We start from the raw sequence: 19,904 nt of genomic DNA, 5'->3' as shown, positions 1-19,904 counted from the left end.
CCGTCTCTACTAAAAATACAAAAATTAGCAGGACATGGTGGCGGGCACCTGTAGTCCCAGCTACTCGGAAGGCTGAGGCAGGAGAATTGCTTGAACCTGGGAGGCGGAGGTTGCAGTGAGCCGAGATCACACCACTGCATTCCAGCCTGGCCGACAGAGCGAGGCTCCGTCTCAACAAAAACAAAAAAACAAAAAAACAAACAAACAAACAAACAAAAAAAGGCTGTTCTAGTTATAAGAGACAAAGCCAATAACTTCCAGATGCAAAACCAAACTAACTATAAAAGATACTTTTGGGTCAACTGAGAAAATTTAAATATGACTTAGGGTATAAAACAAAATTTACAAAAGAATATGTATACTATAAACTCATTTTGGAAAAAAAGTAGAGAAAAGTATGTAGAAGGATATGTACTAAGATATTACAGAGTTGATCTCAGGCTGGTGGCAATGTGATGTTTTTATTTTTTATTTTTCTTAACTATATTTTCTAAACTTTCCCAAAGTATTTGTACTACTTCTGTAATAACATTTTTTTAAAATAACAGCATGGCTTTATTGCATTAAAAAAGCCACCTGCTAAATGATGCATATAGAAAATCTTTAATGAAGACAAAATAATATCATATATTTAATAGTATACACAACATATATATCATACTATATATGAGTAAGAAAGAGTAAGAGAGAAATAGGTATAGGAAAAGGTTTGGAAGGAAACACACCAAGGAAAAGGGATTGGGATTGTGGGTAGTGGTCAAGGGATCTTCAGCTTTGCTGGTAATGTGTTGATTTCTACAATGTGAGTGTATGAGTGAATTACTGTATAATTTTTTAAAAGTTAAGTGAGGAACATGATCCCAGGGAGTACTGACACGTTCCTGGAGTCCATGTGTATAAAATAATAAAAGCCATCTTGTTGGCTTCTATCAACACCACAAAGCTCAAACTTGACTAAACAGTACACTAAATAATCCCACATTCCTAAAATACACCAGGGCAGAATTTAAGTAGTCATAAATACTATTTTAAAAAAGAAATGTTTACTAATATAATAAATACTAATATAATAAAATATCTGAGGGAAAAGTTTCTAAGCCAGATTTCATCTGCCTTTAATAATCCATGTAAGTTTTGTTAGATAGAGCTTATAAAGTTGGAATAACTACGATAAAGTTCTCTGTGACTATCTTTTTTTTTTTTCTGAGACGAGGTCACTCTGTCACCCAGGCTGGAGCTATAGCAGCGTGATCTCAGCTCACTGCAACCTCTGCCTCCCAGGTTCAAGCGATTCTCCTGCCTCAGCCTCTCAAGTAGCTGGGACTACAGGCACACACCACCATGCCTGGCTAATTTTTTTGTATTTTTAGTGGAGACAGGGTTTCACCATGTTGGCCAGGCTAGTCTGGAACTGCTGACCTCAAGTGATCCACCTGCTTCGGCCTCCCAAATTGCTAAGATTACAGGCACGAGTCACCGTGCCCGGTCTGTGACTCTTTATTTTCTAATATATAGAAGTAGCTTGGTCTACTTGACTAATGCCATGAGGTAGAGAACTGCTTTAGTTTAAGTCAGGTCTCTGCTCACATGATAGCTGTAAAATATGTTTCTTTCCTGCTCAAATTGTGGAGATTGACTGATTTTCACTTTAAGATTTGCAAGAGCCATATTGATCTTGAAGGCTCCCAATATTCTCATATCCACCAAGATTTACTTAAAATTCTCTCTTCTAGTAAGATTTGGCTATCATCAAAATTCAGCACTAAGTAAATGAGAAGTTGAAAATGTAAAATGGATTAGTTCATATCCTTAAGGTTTAAAGTCCAAAAATGGTGTTACTCTTTTAAAATCCCAATGTAATAACTATCTACCTTTTAGTCACTTTCTCTTATATCTGAGGAAGGGCTTGAGAACTAAGATGACAAAATACGAACCTTGAGGTCTTTCGGGTTTCGAGGTAAAGACTTCGGCTGTTTCTTGATTTTTGTAAAGATGAGCTTGACGATGGGGTAGAATTTCTCCATTGGCCATTTGCACTCTGGCCAAAGGTTCTTAAATCGCCTGAGCCAAGAAAACTGTCTGAGGAAGGATTATCTAAAAAAATAAAAGTTTGAATAAATTAAACAAATTCTACAGGTGGTTCTCCTTATGACTGCAACCATGACCAACCATTGTATTCCAAAGTAATGTGGCATATCACCATTTCTCTCATGGAAGAAAGATCCCAGTCTCAACTGCCAGTAAAGTCTGCAGTAGGGGAACTTCTACAAACTATAATTGATTCAGCCATACTAACCTGAAAATTGATGAAGGAGCTGAATCCTGCCACAGCCATGTGCCTTATCTGCATCAATGTGACTCCGTGGTGTCCACCAAAAGTCAACATTTTACCCCAACTATATCTTGCAAGCACTCCCAGGCCTGGGCCTGAAAGAAGGTAGGCCAGACCAGTAAGAAAGCAGGTGGGGGGCCAGTGAGAATTGTAATTCAAATGAACAACAGTTATTGATTACTAAGCAGCTAGTGTCACTTTCTTCGTTTTAGTTACCATGTTCAAGACTCAGGTACTCTCTCAAAGAGCAGAGATAACCTAATTGCTGCTTATTCTGGTTGGCTTATGGCAAGGAATGACCCATCATATATATCTGGTTCTGGTATAATAATCTTCAGTCATCTAATGCCATAATCAAACATATTATTACTCCAATGTTTGCTACTACAATCAGATTAACTGAGAATTACTTATTATTTGAATTTTCTAACTTGTGGATTACAATCTGGCATATCAAAAACCTCCTGAAGTTTCAGCTAGGAGTGGTAGAATAATTTCTATACCCTCCTCTCCCTATCTGCAGAATTGGACAATTTAAAATAGCTCCCTCAAAATAACTTCAGACATTAAGTTATGGAACTCTAAGGAGCTCCAGTGAAAACACAAGAATAATAATTCTCTATTTATGGAATTTTTTTCTAATGCTGACATTATTTTGAAGATATTCTTTTAAAACATATTACTATAGAACTTTTCACAATATTGTAAATTTATGCTATTAAAAGTATTTAATGTATCTTTTGATGCTCTATCCAAATAGGCAGCCTTCCAAAATATAATTTTGTCCTTCTGTAAGCTAATCAAGATGTCAGGATTTAGGGTAAATAGGAAAAAAGAAGAAGTCATGGCTGGTATTAGCACTTGTTAATTCAACAGTTGGTGACCTTAGTCTGATAATTAAAATAAGCTAATTTACTTTCAAAATGAATTGTAACTTTGTTCCTTTGTAATCAGTATCTATGCTTAGCATCTATTACTATAATTTTGAGGATAGAAACATGACGCTAATGAAAATGAGTCTTAGTAAAGAACTAGAAAATTATTATACTTAAGTTTAAAGTTGTAACAGTAGAAATATTTGTCTCTCACACATTTTGGCTAAAATTTGATTAGGGCATGATCTAAATACAGATATCTATCTGAGGCATCGGTCTGTCAAAAATGCAAATTACCCTAACAGGTGTGAAATTTGAGACCAAGGATAAGTCAGAGTAGCATTCTCAACAGCATGTGACAGAGACTGCAGCTTTAAAATGCAAGGGGAAAAGCAGAAGATCAGGCAGTCTGTTTAAACAGAAAAAGGTGGTTCCAATCCCAATGAAATTGCTGAATGGTGTTCTATTGCTGATGGGATCAAACAAAGCTAGAGACAGACCAAGAGGAAACTACAGATACTGTTTTTGTTTGTTTTTGAGGCAGGGTCTCACTCTGTTGCCCAGGCTGGAGTGTAGTGGCACAATCATAGCTCACTGCATCCTCGAACTCCTAAGCTCAAGCAATCTCCTTGCCTCAGTCTCCCAAGTAGCTGGGATCACAGGTGCATACCATCATACATGCCTAATTTTTCTATTGTTTTGGAGAGGGAGGGTTTCACTGTGTTGCCCAGGCTGGAATCGAACTCCTGGCCTTAGGTGATACTTCCACCTGGGTCTCCCAACGGCAAAGTACTGAGATAATACAAGTGAGCCACTGTGCCTGGCCACATATAGTGAGAGTTTAACATGATAGTCTGTCACCACTGATTTCTGTGAGAAATCAGAGTTACGAACACCACAAAAAAGATTACCTATTATGTGTACAAACATACACACAAAACTAGGAGAAAATACACCAAAAATTTAATTGTGGTTATGTTCTAATGATAGAGTGATGGGTATTTTTCTACTTTTCTACACAAATTTTCTGCAGGGACAAGCAATACTTTTATGAATACAATAAACTTCATATTAAAAAAGAATGTGTCAAGACTGGGTGTGGTAGCTCACGCCTGTAATCCCAACACTTTGGGAGGCGGAGGCAGGTGGATCACCTCAGGCCAGGAGTTCAACACCAGCCTAGCCAGTATGGTGAAACCCGTCTCTACTAAAAATACAAAAAATTAGCCAGGCGTGGTGGCACACGCCTGTCGTCCCAGTTACTAGGGAGGCTAAGGCATAAGAATCACTTGAACCCGGGAGGCAGAGGTTGCTGTGAGCCAAGATCGTGCCACTGCACTCCAGCCTGGGCGACAGAGCGAGATTCTGTCTCCAAAAAAAAAAAAAGAATGTGTCAGGTAACTACTTACTATGAAAGTAAGTACTACCAGTTGTTCCTATTAACTTTAGTTAAAATAATAGCAGGATGTTTAAATAATATTACCTACCAAGTATCATTCTGGTAACCTAATGTAACATATTTTCCAAAGAGAAGACATTGATAATGATTCTAAGCACAAGCAAAATCACTTCTTTTCATCCCACTTTTCTCTGTTTAGGGTTAAACATTTTTTTTTTCTTGAGACAGGGTCTCCCTCTGTCCCCATGCTGGAGTACAGTGGCACCATCGCAGCTCACTGCAGCCTTGACCTCCCAGGCTCAAGAGATGCTCCCAACTCAGCTTCCTCAGTAGCTGGGACTACAGGTACACGTGACCATGTCCAGGTAATTTATTTTTATTTTTGTAGAGACAGGGTCTCAGTACGTTGCCTGGCTGGTCTCAAACTCTTGGGCTCAAAGTGACACTCCCGCCTTGGCCTCCCAAAGTGCTAGGATTACAGGCGTGTAAAGTTTTGCTGTAACAAAGTAAACTGTAAAAAAGTTTTTAAAATTTTATTTTTTAAAAAATCAATGTTTTAAATACTCTAATCTTAAGTGGATTGAGAGGCAGATTCTTAAAAAGCTTGATCTAGAGAAGTCAATCCAATAAAGTAATAAAGGAGAAGTTCCAGATCCTAGATCCTAAAGTTTGGGCCTTCCTGCTCATTTTCATCCTGGTGAAGGAGGGGACAGCAGGGTGAGAGAGAAGACAAATACCAATAAAGTCAGCATCAGCAGATAAAGGCAGGTAAACTGAGGGTCCGTGTCTAGCCCAATCAAGAGGTAAGGCACAAGGTGATGACCACTGCAATCGATGTGGGGATTATCAGAAAAGAATATATCCAAAGGAGAGAGCATAATTGGAATGAGTGTGGAAAGAGGAAGAAGTTTTTTTAAAGTCCATAGTAAAAAGTAGGTTTTAATTAAAGACTTCATTATAAGAAAAATATATATATAGACCACTGACGTTCACAGATTTAAATTCCTGATTTTTAGAAAGGGACCTTTGATGTCTGTGACATGCCATAAGCTTGTTTGATCAGGGACTAGATGAGATTTGTTAAAGGCACAAATTTGAGTCCTCTGCTTCAAGCTGTAATTTAGCATCCCATTTCAGTATGACTTTATTATTTACTATTGTTATTCTCTAATCATCACCATATATATAGTAACTGTTATAATTATTTTCTTCTCCAAAAAAAAGGTACTCAAGTGAGAGATGAAGCTTTTAGTGTAAGACTGTTGATATGGGAATCAACTTGTGGTATGAGGATAAACATAAGAAAAATGTAATTCTCAACAACTACGTAACTGAGTAGAAAGCCAAGGAATCTGGCCAAATATTACATTAGGACTTAAGATAATCTCAGATATAATCTTTGTGAATATCAAGGGTTTACTAAAACTTAGGAGAAAAAAAGCTCTATATACCAATGCTTTTAAGTCATGTTATTAACAATAGCTGAAAATGGTAAGGGTAAATGTGCACCTAAACCATAGGGAAAATAATGAAGCAAATGAAGGCACACACCCATTATCCCAAATCAAATGCTTGAGTCCAGTTCTATATCCAAATTTTAAATTTTTGGAATTTTAGAAAGATAACCTGATATATTAGGTAACACTTTCAAGTATAATCTGTAAGAGCACTCTGTAATCAAACATGTTATCTGCAGCAAAATGTGAAAATACTCATTTTTACAGAGATTTTAAAAAAGAAAAAATATAAACAGCTTCATGTCAGTTCAAGTAGGTTTTGCCAAGGAATGAATTCAGGTCAGGTTTTTTTTTTTTTTTTTGGAAATGGAGTCTCACTGTGTCGCCCAGGATGGAGTGCAGTGGCGCGATCTCCGCTCACTGCAACCTCCACCTCCTGGGTTCAAGCGATTCTTCTGCCTCAGCTTCCCAAGTAGCTGGGATTACAGGTGTCCTCCAACACACCCAGCTAATTTTTGTGTTTTTAGTAGAGACAGGGTTTTACCATGTTGGCCAGGCTGGTCTCGAATGCCTGACCTCCGGTGATCCACCCGCCTTGGCCTCCCAAAGTGTTGAGATTACAGGCCTGAGCCATCGCACCCAGCCTCAGGTCAGGTTTTGAAGCCAAATGAGATGTGAAAAAAAATTTTGGTTTTCAGAGGTTTTTGGATTTTGGAATTGCACATAAAGGATTGTGGATGTGCGTATCAATTCCATGAATTAGAAATGAGCAGAAAATGATAAAAAAAAAAAAAAAGAACATGTTGACACATGAAAAACTATAACTATTAGCCTGGACAACATGACGAAACTCCGTCTCTACCAAAAAATGCAAAAATTAGCTAGGCATGCTGGCATGCACTGGTAGTCCCAGCTACTCAGGGGGCTGAGGTGGGAGGATCACAGCCAGGAGGTGCAGATTGCAGTGAGCTGTCATTGTGCCACTGCACTCCAGCCTGGGCAACAGAGTGAGACCCTGTCTCAAAAAAAATTAAAATAAAAATACTGAGTTAAAAAAGACTACATGTGTCCAATTATGCAACGTGTATGAGGTATGTACACACAGATAATCGGAAGAGATAACAGAGACTTGAGTTAAATAAGAGTTGAATGAGATGGGGTGCAGTGGCTCACACCTGTAATCTCAGCACCTTGGGAGGCCTAGGCAGAAGAATCACTTGAGCCCAGGAGTTTGAGACCAGTCTGTGCAATACAGCAAGACCCTCATCTCTATAAATAATTTTTCAAAACATTAGCCAGGCATGGTGGCATGTACCTGTAGTCCCAACTACTCGGGAGACTGAAGCAGGAGAATCGCATGAGCCTAGGTCAAGGTTGCAGTGAGCCATGAACATGTCACCACACTCCAACCTGGGTGACAGAGTGAAACTCTGTCTCAAAAAAAAATTAAAAATAGGCCAGGCACAGTGGCTCATGCCTATAATCCCAGCACTCTGGGAGGCCGAGGCAGGTGAATCACCTAAGGTCAGGAGTTCGAGAACAACCTGGCCAACATGGCGAAACCCCATCTCTACTAAAAGTACAAAAATTAGCCGGGCATGGTGGTAGGCAGCTGTAATCCTAGCTACTCGGGAGGCTGAGGCAGGGGAATTGCTTGAACCCAGGAGGCGGAGGTTGCAGTGAGTCAAGATCGCGCCATTACACTCTAGCCTGGGTGACAGAGCGAGACTCCATCTCAAAAAATAATAATAATAATAATTAAAAATAAACTAGAAATAAAACATTAGAATTGGGTTATGAGAAGGGAACTTTGAGTAGAATTTTCTATATAACTGTTTATTATTAAGTAATTGTTTTTAACTTAAAGCAGAGATTCTATCCAATGGTAAATTGGCATATGAAATTATAAGCAAACATAGCCTGAGTTCAAATGGAAATACTGATGATCTAATTTCATTAACCATTCAACTGTTCCTCCACCATTAATATTGACCTATCAAACCAGATTTCAGACTCTGTTCATCAAAAAGCCTTCTCAATAATAATGGTAGTAGAGTTACGTTTTGAGAAAATTGATTGATTTTTCTATACAAATTATGCACATACTATGGAAGTCCAGTGCCCAGGGCAGATAAAGTATCACCCACCTAAATCACATTTAAATATAGTATGAATCTAAAAGAGCATCCTACTAACGTCTTTTTAGGGAGGAGATCTCATCTTGCTGACAAAGAATCCTAAGGAAGCCAAATAACAAGAATAATTATTATCTGCATTCCATATTTATCATCCCAATTTATCCTTATAAAAATCCAGCCAGGTGCAGCGGCTTACACCTGTAATCCCAGCACTTTGGGAGGGGGAGCCAGGCGGATCACTTGAGGTTAAGAGTTCGGACCAGCCTGGCCAACATGGTGAAACCCCGTCTCTACTAAAATTACAAAATTTAGCCGGGCGTGGGGGTGGGTGTCTGCAATCCCAGCTACTAGGGAGGTTAAGGCAGGAGAATTGCTTGAACCTAGGAGGCAGAGGTTGCAGTGAGCTGAGATCACACCACTGCACTTCAGCCTGGGCAACACAGGGAGACTCTGTGTCAAAAAAAAAAAAAAAAAAAAAAAAAAAAAAAATTCCTGTTGAGGCAGTTTCAATGGTATAACTGGTATTCCCATATTGTGGTAAGGCAAGGAGACTGAAGCATGAGGAGTAAAAAGACCTGGGAAGACTACTGTAATCTTTCTGAGTCCTACAGCCAAGAGGCTAACCAACAAAACTCTTAGTTTCTCAAGGCAGGGGCAGAAGACCCTTGGAAGTCCAAACCCTAGTAAGAGGGCAGATGATAGATAAGTCAGGCAGGTCACAGGATAAGAACAGCCTAGAGAATGCTGACTTCTGTCATGGATCACAAGTTAAATAGAAAAGCCCTTGAATATGCAAGCATATGGCTGTGGCAGGTGCTAGACAGAAACATGTAGTTAACATTTCCTGCCCTGAAAGAAGGACAAGCTCAGGAAGAAATAAATTTTCAGGTTTCATGGTTTCAAGCACAACAGAAATAAACTTGCTCTGTGATTTAAATTAACGCAAAACAAACACCCTTTACACACATCACATACACATATTCCCAAAAAAAGGTCAAAAACAAAGTTGTATTGCTTTTTACAATGGCATAATGGACAGTTAGATTCTCAAAACACTTTCCCACTAGAAAACCAGTATTTGGATGAGACAAAATCAGTAAAGTATCATAGCAACCACATACACAGGAAAAGCCATTCAAATGATGTTTTAGTGAAGAAAATACCATCTTGTTTTTGACAATGTTTTTACTTTTAGAGATGATAAACATAAACGATATGCTATCAAGAAATCCAAAAGGTATAAAGTCCCTTGACTCCAAGTAATGTGTCATACCTGAGTAATAGCTTGGATTATAAGCTGCACTTCTTGTGGAACATGTAAAAGATCGGTCCAAATGTCCTTGCCTGGAAGATAAAATCTAAACAAAGCAGATTTTTCTTAAGTCACATTTTTTTTTTTGAGACAAAGTCTCACTCTTGTTGCCCAGGCTGGAGTACACCAGCACAATCTCTGCTCACTGCAACCTCCGCCTCCTGAGTTCAAGTGATTCTCCTGCCCCAGCCTCCTGAGTAGCTGGGATTACAGGCACGCGCCATCACACCTGGCTAATTTTTGTATTTTTAGTAGAGACAGGGTTTCACCATGTTGGCCAGGCTGGTCTTGAACTCCTGACCTCAGGTGATCCACCCACCTCGGCCTCCCAAAATGCTGGGATTACAGGCGTGAGCCACCGCGCCCGGCCATGTCACTTTTTTAACAATAAAATAAAAACATATACTAGGAAAAATATATAATTAAACAAGACTATAAGCCAGGTGCAGTGGCTCATGCCTATAATCTCAGCACTTTGCAAAGCCGAGGCAGAAGAATCACTTGAACCCAGGACTTCAAGACTAGCAATGGACAACATGGAGAGACCCCATCTCTAAATAAAGACTATAGCAGAACTAAGACTATTTCAGAACTCAATATAATTATATTTATATATTATACGTATTAATACTACATACTAACAAGAAAGGAAAACACATAGACAATCTAATGAAATAATTCAGGCTTCAAGGAAAAAAACAGGCAAAATATTTGTTATACAATTTAATTCAAAGAATGTTCACTAGAAGGTAAATATGTATTTAGTACATCCTGTCTGAAAGCCATTTATAACACATATTAAAAAGGCTGAGAAAAATCCATCTGGTTTTGGTTCTTTTGATAACTTTACAGAGATAGTTCTTAATCAGAGGTGGTGCTGTACCCTGAGTACATATCTGGAAATGTGTGGATATATATTAACTATTAAAATGATTATGGGGGGAGGTGGATGTTACAGGAATTTAGTGCCTAGGGCTCATGGATGCTAAACATCCTACTATAATTAGGAAAGATTCACACATCAAAGAATGATCTCATCCAAATTACTAATGGCTTTCCTATTGAAAAAGACTGCTTAATAGTGCTCCCCACACTTTCATATGCATATAAATCAAATGAGGATGTTTTTAAAATATAAATTCTGATTCAGTGATATGAGGTAAAGCCTGAGAGTCTGCATTTCTATCAAGCTCCCAAGTAATGTTGATGCTGCTGGTCCTGAACTAGACCTTGAGAAATCAGGCATTATAGCACAGACATCTTAGAGCTGCTGTATATTTTCACATTTCTCCCCCATTTAATGCTCAGCAATTTTAGGTGCTAGTTTAAAAGAACACTGATCTGCATATAAGTAATTTTAAAATTCAGAGGAACAATGAGTTTTCTAAAACATACTGTTCTCAAAGAACTCATACAGCCTATTTTGTCTTAACATCCTTGTCTTAATTTTAATATATAGAGCAGAATTCCAAACACTAAAATTACTGATTCTAAAAAGTTTATAGCTATGCTTGTATTTTTGAGTGTGGCATTTAAACTACATAAGATGAAAACTTATGATGAGCCCAAATAATTAATTAATTAAAGGAAGAAAATTGCTCCTAACCTGCTGGTCAGAAAGCGAAAGCTGGTCCTCTGGAAAACCTGTTTGTGGCAGGAGGTGGGTTTTGAATACGGAGTTGTGGTTCACTAAAGTCACTTCTCCAGCATCCATCCTCAACCTATCAGCAATATCATCTGGGGAGACAGTCTGGATTAGTTCAAGTCACATAATTCTTCAATAACGTTTTTCCTATGAACCAATCTTTTCACCTAATAAAAACAATTCCCACCCAGGCATGGTGTCTCATGCCTGTAATCCCAGCACTCTGAGAGGCTGAGGCAGGAGGATGTTTTTGAGGCCAAAAGTTCAAGATCTATCTAGGCAACATAGTAAGACCCTGTCTCTACAAAAAAATTTAAAAATTAGCCAGCAGGTCAGGTGTGGTGGCTCACACCTGTAATCCCAGCACTTTGGGAGGTCGAGGCGGGTGGATCACGGGGTCAGGAGTTCAAGACCAGCCTGGCCAACATGGTGAAACCCCGTCTCTACCAGAAATACAAAAATTAGCCAGGCATGGTGGCGGGTACCTGTAATCCCAGCTACTCGGGAGGCTGAGGCAGGAGAATTGCTTGACCCTGGGAGGCAGAGGTTGCAGTGGGCCAAGATCATGCCACTGCACTCCAGCCTGGGCAACAACAGCAAAACTCCATCTCAAAAAAAAAAAAGTTAGCCAGCCAATGTGGCACGTGTCTGTAGCCTCAACCACTTGGGAAGCTGAGGCAGGAGGACTGTCTTGAGCCCATGAGTTCAAATTTACAGTGAGCTATCATCACACCACTGCACTCCAGCCTGGGGGACAGAGGGAGACCCTATGTCTAACAATAATAATAAAAAAAGACAAAAAAGAACTTGAAGAACAACTCTGCAATAAAATAAAATCCCTCTTTCATAGCTAACCAATGGCAAAAATCTCATATTGTCATTGTCAAAAGAGGTCCATGTGCAGAAATTGGCTCATTTGGAATTAATTGAGGCCATCTACCAAACAGTTCAAAACTTGTACACATATAAAAACAGCTTAATTTAAAGCTTTAAAAATAACCAGACCAGGCAAGGTGGCTCACACCTGTAATACTAGCACTTTGGGAGGCTGAGGCAGACGAATGGCTTGAGCCCAGGAGTTCGAGACCAGCCTGGGAAATACGGCAAAATCTTGTCTCTATTAAAAAACAAAACAAAACATTAGCCAGACATGATGGTGCATGCCTGTAGTCCCAGCTACTCAGGAGGCCGAGCTGGAAGGATACTCTGAGCCCGGGGAGGTCAAGGCTGCAGTGAGCCATGACAGAGTCACTGCACTCCAGCCTGGGCGACAGAGTGAGACCCTGTCTCAGAAAACAACAACAACAACAAAGAAAAACACAAACAAAAACAAAAATGCTCCCAAAAGAAACTTTTTAAATATTTTAACTACAGAAAAAATTTTAAATATAAAAAAATTGGGGGAATAAATTCACCATTCAGTAACACACACTGTTAACACTGGTTCATTTCCTGTTTTAACACAAAGAAGTGCTTTAAGAAGTAATCCACCTGCCAGGTGTGGTGGCTCACACCTGTAATCCCAGCACTTTGGGAGGCTGAGGTGGGCGGATCACTTACTTGAGGCCAGGAGTTTGAGACCAGCCTGGCTAACATGGCAAAACCCCATCTCTACTAAAAATACACCAGGCATAGTGGCACATGCCTGTAATCCTAGCTACTTGGGAGGCTGAAGCATGAGAATCGCTTGAACCCAAGGCAGAGGATGGAGTGAGCCAAGATAACACCACTGCACTCCAGCCTAGGCAAGAGAGTGAGACTCTGTCTCTAATAATAATAATAATCTGCCTGAACATTTTTTTAAAAGCATAATTTTATTCATATTGCTCTTAACAGGTATCAGCTCAATAACTATAATATTATGGCAGAATTTTACTTCAGAACCATTTTTGATACCTTTGTTACTATAGAAGAGCTAGAATAGAAGCAATAAACGTCACAGAATTCAATGACTTACACTGCTATCAGCAATGAGAGAAAATGGAAATAAATGAACAGGGAAGGAGAAGGCAGACTAAGGAAAAGGAAAACACAGAATAGAGAGAAAGCTAATGTGAATGTAAAAGGAACATACGGGATGTTATAAGACCTAAGTGTATAGATTTTTCAAATTATTCCTAAATTAGCTACTAGTCCTGACCTTATATTGATCCCCTTAACAGACATAAAGTACTATAAATGAAATAGTGAAAAATGTCCTAACCACAATTCTCAGTAACACTAGCTAAATGAAATAGAATATTTATATTAATCAAATTATTTATCATTTAGAAGTAGTATAACATAGTACTAAGGAACAAGAACTCTTGGCTGGGCGCAGTGGCTCACCCCTGTAATCTCAGCACTGTGGGAGGCCAAGGCAGGCGGATCACGTGAGGTCAGGAGTTCAAGACCAGCCTGGCCAACATGGCGAAACCCCATCTCTACCGAAAATACAAAAATTAGCTGGATGTGGTGGTGCACGCATGTTTGTAATCCCAGCTACTTGGGAGGCTGAGACAGGGGGATTGCTTGAACCCAGGAGGCAGAGGTTGCAGTGAGCTGAGATCATACCACTACACTCCAGCCTGGGTGACAGAGCGAGACTCCGTCTCAAAAGAAAAAAGAGAAAAAAAAAAAAAAAAGAACGAGAACTCTAGAAAACTCTAGAACCAGAGTGCCTAGGTTTAAATCCTGGCTCAGCCAGTTATAGTACATGACTCTAGGCGAGCTTCTTAACTTCTGTATCTCAGTTTCCTTGTGATATAATAGGGATAACAACAGTAACCTACTTGGTAGGTACTATTAGGTACCCTTGTAAGATGGTTATAAGGATTAAATGAACCAATATATTTTAAATACTTAGAACAGGGTCTAGTACACAGTAAATGTTTGCTAGGGTATACTTGACTTTTTCAATACAATCAATGAGATAATACTCCTAAATGAGCATATAAACAATGTTCTAACCAAAAGATAATTATGTGGGCTGGGTGCGGTGGCTCATGCCTGTAATCCCAGCACTTTGAGAGGCTGAGGTGGGCGGATCACCTGAGGTCAGGGGTTTGAGACCAGCCTGGCCAACATGGCGAAACCCCGTCTCTACTAAAAATACGAAAATCAGCCGGACGTGGTGGCATATGCCTGTAATCCCAGCTACTTGGGAGGCTGAGGCAGGAGAATTGCTTGAACCCAGGAGACAGAGGTTGCAGTGAGCTGAGATTGTGCTACTGCACTCCAGCCTGGGTGACAGAGCAAGACTACGTTTCAAAAATAGCAATAATAATAATTTTGTTTGGTATATAGTATTACATAATTAGGATTAAAATTTCTCTTAAAATTATTATTAAGCACAAAGATACAAATACTGAAAATGTTAGGAAAACCCATTCTTTCACTACAGCTTAACCAATGAAAGTAGCTAAAAGGATTCAACAGCTAGTTAGTCTTACCCATTTCAAGTCTTTTCACATCACTGACTTTAGCAAAGATACAAAGTCCTATAAAAGAAGACACAAAACAGAAAAATTACATACTGAAACACCTACTTCACTTAATTTTAGAAGGTGCAGCCACTAGAAGTGACATTTGTTTGTGTTCTTAGTGGAGAAAAATCTAAGGTGGTAAAGAGTTGACTTGATGGGAAAAGAGTAAAAACTAAAACTAGCTTGAGGTACTTCCAAACATTTCTGCAACCTGTACTACATTAAACAGCAATTACAGACTACGCACAGAATCATAGAATATTAAAGCAAGAAGCAAATTGGGAGCGCCAACCCTTAAGAGACTGAGTGGTTTGCATAAAGTCATAATGTTAGCAACTACACCGAAATTATAACCTAGAAATTCTTCCCAATCCATTGTTCTATTACCTCATGCTAAATCACTTCATAAACAAGTGACAGACTTTGTGATGGTCCTATTAAGACTTTTCTTCCATGTCTTACTCAGTAGCCTGATACTCTAATGACAATCAAGAGCTACTCTGGAGTAATACAAAGTACTTCCCCCAACATCATCAATCAAACTGCTACAAACCAAAGCCCCTTTGCCTATATAAAAATTACTGTCTCCTCTGATGTATCCACTTTTTCCACAAAATAAAGATGTTAAAAACCAAACTGCTGGCCGGGTGCAGTGGCTCACGCCTGTAATCCCAACACTTTGGGAGGCCAAGGAGGGCAGATCACTTGGCCAAGGAGGTCAAGACTTGGAGGCCAGCCTGGCCAACATGGTGAAAACCCATCTCTACCAAAAATACAACAATTAGCCAGGTGTGGTGATACGTGCCTGTAATCCCAGCTATTCAGGAGGCTGAGACAGAAGAATTGCTTGAACCCAGGAAGCCGAGGTTGCAGTAAGCCGAGATCATGCCACTGCACTCCAGCCTGGGCAACAGAGCAAGACTCTGTCTCAAAAAAAAAAAAAAAAAACCAAACACAAAAACACAACCAAACTGCTTGGAACTAGGTTAATAAACATATCCTCGGCACATATGGTCTTGGTAGATTTCCAAGAGGAGGAGGCTACTAGGGATGGTAATAGTCACACCTGTATATATTTATAATCTTATAACCATATTTTTAAAAAATATTAAGCACTTCATCAACCACATAGCAATACTAGGGCTTCAATGTATTCATGAGGCTGGATGATGATAATAGACATTCTTTGTGGTCACAATAATGAAAGTCACACAAAGGAAGGCAGCTTAAAGTTTTCTTGGCGTACGAGACCACGCCACTGCACTCCAGCCTGGGCGACAGGGCAAGACTCCATCTCAAAAAAAAAAAAAAAAGAAGTTTTCTTGGCATAGCTATAGACTAAGCAGAGTAATCATCTGATTACCTAGTCTTGCCAGGAAGGATCCCTAAAGAATTTAAGCCTTAGATTTATGCTTCAAATATATTTCCAAATGCTCAACTTAAAAGGCTTCTTTACTAAAAATTCTTCAGGTTATTCTTTCCCCTTCTTTCTTCTTTAATAGAGTAGACTCCCTTGGGTTCCAGATTAAGGGGGAAAAATCTTATCAACTAATACATTAGCAACACTTTTTTGACATTTTAAAGTTGCTTCATAATTGTCATTACTAGCCTTTTTAAAATTATTATTAAGAAGAATGCCAACTTAAAAGCTTGGTGCCCAACAGAATAATCCCATGTCAATTTCCTTGTATTTTGTTGAGATAGATGTGAAGAGAAAAGGAAGCTAGAAATTCAAAGAATTTTACCGATTATATCCAGAGAGGTTAAGTGACTTCCCTGAAATCACACAGATGGGGCAAAAAGAAGACAAGAATCCATGTATCCTGACTCCAGGGCAAATGCACATTTCAAACATTATACAACTTCAAATCCTTTAACACAACCTCAAAGATTAATACACACTGGCAATTTAAAAGTAATCTCTCACTAACCCTGGGGAATCCACACTGATTTATAATTTTAAATAATTAAAACCCCACATTTATATTTTAATACAAATACATCCAGCTACTTCAGTGTGCTTATGGTACATTCTTTTAGCCACTTGCAGTTACATTGGGAGAAGGAATATTTTACCCCAAGATTCTCCATGAAAATGTTGGATCTGGAACCTCTGATGCCACCAAATTCATGCAACTGTAAAAACGTTTTCTTTTTAAAAAAATGATTCTAATAATTCATTTCCTAGTATACACTGGTCATGTAATTTACTGAAAGAACATAAGCTGTTACAGACATTCAGATGAAGTCAGGTTAGTAGTGGAACACAAGATAATGGGAAACCTGAAAGAACAAAAAAGATCACAGTCTTGACAACTGCGGTGAAACACTTATAACCTTACATATATGCAAAGAGGGGATTATGAAAGACAATACCTAGGGCTGCAAGGAAGTTACTAGAAAATATATATTGAGGCTGGGCACGGTGGCTCACACCTGTAATCCCAGAACTTTGGGAGGCCGACGTGGGCAGATCACGAGGTCAGCAGTTCAAGACCGGCCTGGCTAACATGGTGAAACCCTGTCTCTACGAAAAATAAAAAATTAGCCAGGTGTGGTGGCAGGCACCTATAATCCCAGCTACTCGGGAGGCTGAGGCAGGAGAATCGCTTGAACCCGGGAGGCGGAGGTTGCAGTGAGACAAGACCAAGCCATTGCACTCCAGCCTGGGTGACAGAGCGAGACTCTGTCTAAAAAAAGAAGAAAAAAAAATATATATAGAGAGAGAGAGAGACAGAGGGAGAGGGGGGGAGGGAGGGAGAGAGAGACAGAGGGAGAGGGGGGGAGGGAGGGAGAGAGAGAGAGAGAGAGAGAGAGAGAAAGAGAGAGAGAGAGAGAGAGAGACACGCAATGTTAGCTTTATCCAGGACCAAGATGTGGTTAGAACAATTTATGATATAAGAAGGGTGTGAAAGCAATCATGTGAAATCACCCTTTTCCAAGTTCTGAAAAACAATTATATGTACAATAGTTTGTACTATATCGTCATGTGTTTGAGGTTAGTTCTTTCCCTCTATTTTTACATGTAATCTCTCCCAATCAGACTCTAACACCTTAAATACCTTAACACTCTAACGCCGTAAACCCTAAGTATTCAAATTCTTTCATACACATTCATTTACTGTGCACCGACTACGTGCATTAAGAAAGGGTCCCTGCCACTGAGCAGCTCACTGTCTAGTAGGGAAAGCCAGATCCATAAACAGGTACCGCAAGACAGTAGAGCTGGTACAACTGATAGAAGATGTAGAAGTTGGGAAGAAAAGGACAAGAGTTCCAAAGCCGCAATGCAAGTCAACAACTGCATTCCCTTAGCCAGAAGCAGCAGAACCTGTTTTTGTACCCATCCACTCCCTCTAGACAACTCATTAGATGAGTGACATGAAGACCATCTTTGCAGTTGGGATAATTAATTGAAGTCAGTTAAAAATGAATAAGCCTTCCTAAAAGGGACTAGAGAGGAAAAATAAAGGGTGGTAGACTGTAAACTGGAAGTAGGTTAAGGGATCATGCTTATAGAGATGCTTAAAGTTGCGCTTTAACTGTAATTTCAAAGTCAGGGTAATCTGTATTTCAACATGAGTCCTTAACACAAATTATTTTTATGAAGAATAAAGATTTAGGAGATGATGTGATCTAATCCATCCAGAATAACCAATTATAACAAAGACCCTCAGTCAAATAGTTGGTAGTAGATAAAAGGCTTTATATGAATATTACAAGAATCACCACCACTCCAAATATAATAAGTGTACCAAATATGAAGTAAAATGACTTTAACAAGGCTGACTTGAAAGTGATAAAGAAGCAAGTTACTGCCAACCAGATAGTGGAAATACTGCACAGGCACCGATAAACAGAAATCACCAAGCTCAAGGAAAGAGAAACGAGGCATATATCCAGAGATCACGTTAGGGTACACCAAGAAAGAGACGGTTCAAGGGAATTACCAGGAGGCGATGAGCCAGGTAAGCAAATTGTGGCAGTTAAGGGGATTTTCATAACCTGAGCAGGAGGGTCCAGACGTTTCTTTCTGATGGTGGCACTAGCGATATCACATCTCAGGGAGATACCACAGAGTAGGAGAGTTGGAGAAATGTTTACGTGAGACGCAGAAGTAGTCAAGAAATATCACTCGGGTCTCAAGGAAGGCGGGAGATGAAGCCGGTACCACAGAAAGCCGAGCTTCCCGGTGAAAACAGCTCTCCCCAGAGAAGACCCTGCTCTGGCGGGAAAGCCCCGGAATCGCAACCGGCCTTTCCCCAAGTACGGCTGGGCGCTGGGATGGGGCCTGCTGTAACGGCAGGGAGACGGTCTCTCCGCGGCCCAGGAGAGAGAGACCAGAAGGAACGGCCTCAGGTAGCCTAACGGCCACCGGCGGCCACAGCGCGGCCACCGGACAGCAGGGGGGAGGGGAGGTGGTCCCAGGGGGCGGGGCAGAGGAAAAGGCGCCGGCCCCACAGTGCTCCCCGCTTCCGCCCAGTCCAGCCCGGGCCGGCTGACCGGGTCCGCCACAGTCTCCTGGACCAGGTTCCCTCCATCCTCACCCCTCCCCCAGCTTCCCGCCGCCACTCACCGAACCGGAACCGGCTGCCATGCGAAGGGGTTTCCGGCCGGGCGCGGAACGCAAAACCCGGGAACCGCCGCGAACCGGAACCGCCTTCACAGCACCGGAAGAGTCGCTAGGTGGCTGAAGAGGAGGGGGCTGGGGCAGGAGGTCAAAGAACAGAGTTAAGGACCAGTGGGGCGCCTGCGCGGTGTGGCGAGGCCCGAGAAGCGAAGGGAGCATTTAAGACTAGTCGTAATTTGTCAGTACCCTTTTCAGTCTGGGCTTTTTCGCTTTCTCGTACTCGGAATACTGTTAGTGAGCCCTTCGTCCTATGCTTTTCTCTGTTCCCTCTGCTCCCTTACCCGCCGCCTTCTGGTTCCGCACGGCGAGTTTTGCTTGCGTTCCAGTTTCCATGGCAGCTTTTCGCGGTGGCCCTAAATCTGCGGAAACCTGTGGCTTCCCCCGACAGATAGGGACCTGAGATCTAAATCGATGTCAGGCTATCTCGTGTTTTATTGAGAATCACAGAACGTTAGTGCTTGTAGAGGTTATTGGAGATACTTTAGTCTTACCAGGTTCAGAGAAGTGAAGTGATTTCCCAAAGGTTTTAAGTGCACGGCCCATCTAGGACTAGGAAACAAGTTTCTTAACTTGCAGTCCTGTACTCTGCACCACCTCATACTTGATTGACCATTCAGCAAACAAACAAACAAACAAACAAAAAGCAACTTGA

The 19,904-nt window shown here is 40.4% G+C and overlaps 2 protein-coding genes across 35 annotated transcripts in view; one reads left to right on the top strand and one right to left on the bottom strand.

Annotated features, from left to right (window-relative positions):
- SENP1 (SUMO specific peptidase 1) overlaps positions 1-19,334 on the bottom strand; it is a 62,406-nt gene extending 43,072 nt beyond the window's left edge. For 2 of the 17 annotated variants that reach the window (XM_063786734.1, XM_063786735.1), the window contains exons 1-6: positions 18,628-18,748; positions 14,590-14,637; positions 12,183-12,275; positions 11,120-11,250; positions 9,475-9,559; positions 1,935-2,094 (exon numbers count right to left, since the gene is read on the bottom strand). In XM_063786734.1, the coding sequence (XP_063642804.1) occupies positions 1,935-2,094; positions 9,475-9,559; positions 11,120-11,250; positions 12,183-12,275; positions 14,590-14,593 (473 nt within the window). In that variant the 5' untranslated portion in view covers positions 14,594-14,637; positions 18,628-18,748. Of the gene's footprint in view, positions 1-1,934; positions 2,095-9,474; positions 9,560-11,119; positions 11,264-12,182; positions 12,276-14,589; positions 14,638-18,572 lie in introns of all 17 variants that reach the window. The other 15 variants (XM_054664317.2, XM_054664318.2, XM_016923542.4 and 12 more) reach the window with 12 other exon arrangements.
- The window catches only part of PFKM (phosphofructokinase, muscle), a 41,006-nt gene continuing 39,451 nt past the window's right edge, over positions 18,350-19,904 (top strand). For 2 of the 18 annotated variants that reach the window (XM_063786730.1, XM_063786724.1), the window contains exon 1: positions 19,334-19,430. Coding sequence is in view for 3 of the 18 variants with exons in the window: in XM_063786722.1 (XP_063642792.1) it covers positions 18,781-18,981 (201 nt within the window). In the remaining 15 variants the exon portion in view is untranslated. Of the gene's footprint in view, positions 18,591-18,638; positions 18,982-19,007; positions 19,483-19,535; positions 19,703-19,904 lie in introns of those variants that run through there. The other 16 variants (XM_016923537.4, XM_063786731.1, XM_063786722.1 and 13 more) reach the window with 16 other exon arrangements.

The sequence above is a fragment of the Pan troglodytes genome, chromosome 10, assembly GCF_028858775.2.
Source record: "Pan troglodytes isolate AG18354 chromosome 10, NHGRI_mPanTro3-v2.0_pri, whole genome shotgun sequence".
Classification (NCBI taxonomy): domain Eukaryota; kingdom Metazoa; phylum Chordata; class Mammalia; order Primates; family Hominidae; genus Pan; species Pan troglodytes.
This window is presented reverse-complemented; position numbering and strand designations above follow the sequence as displayed.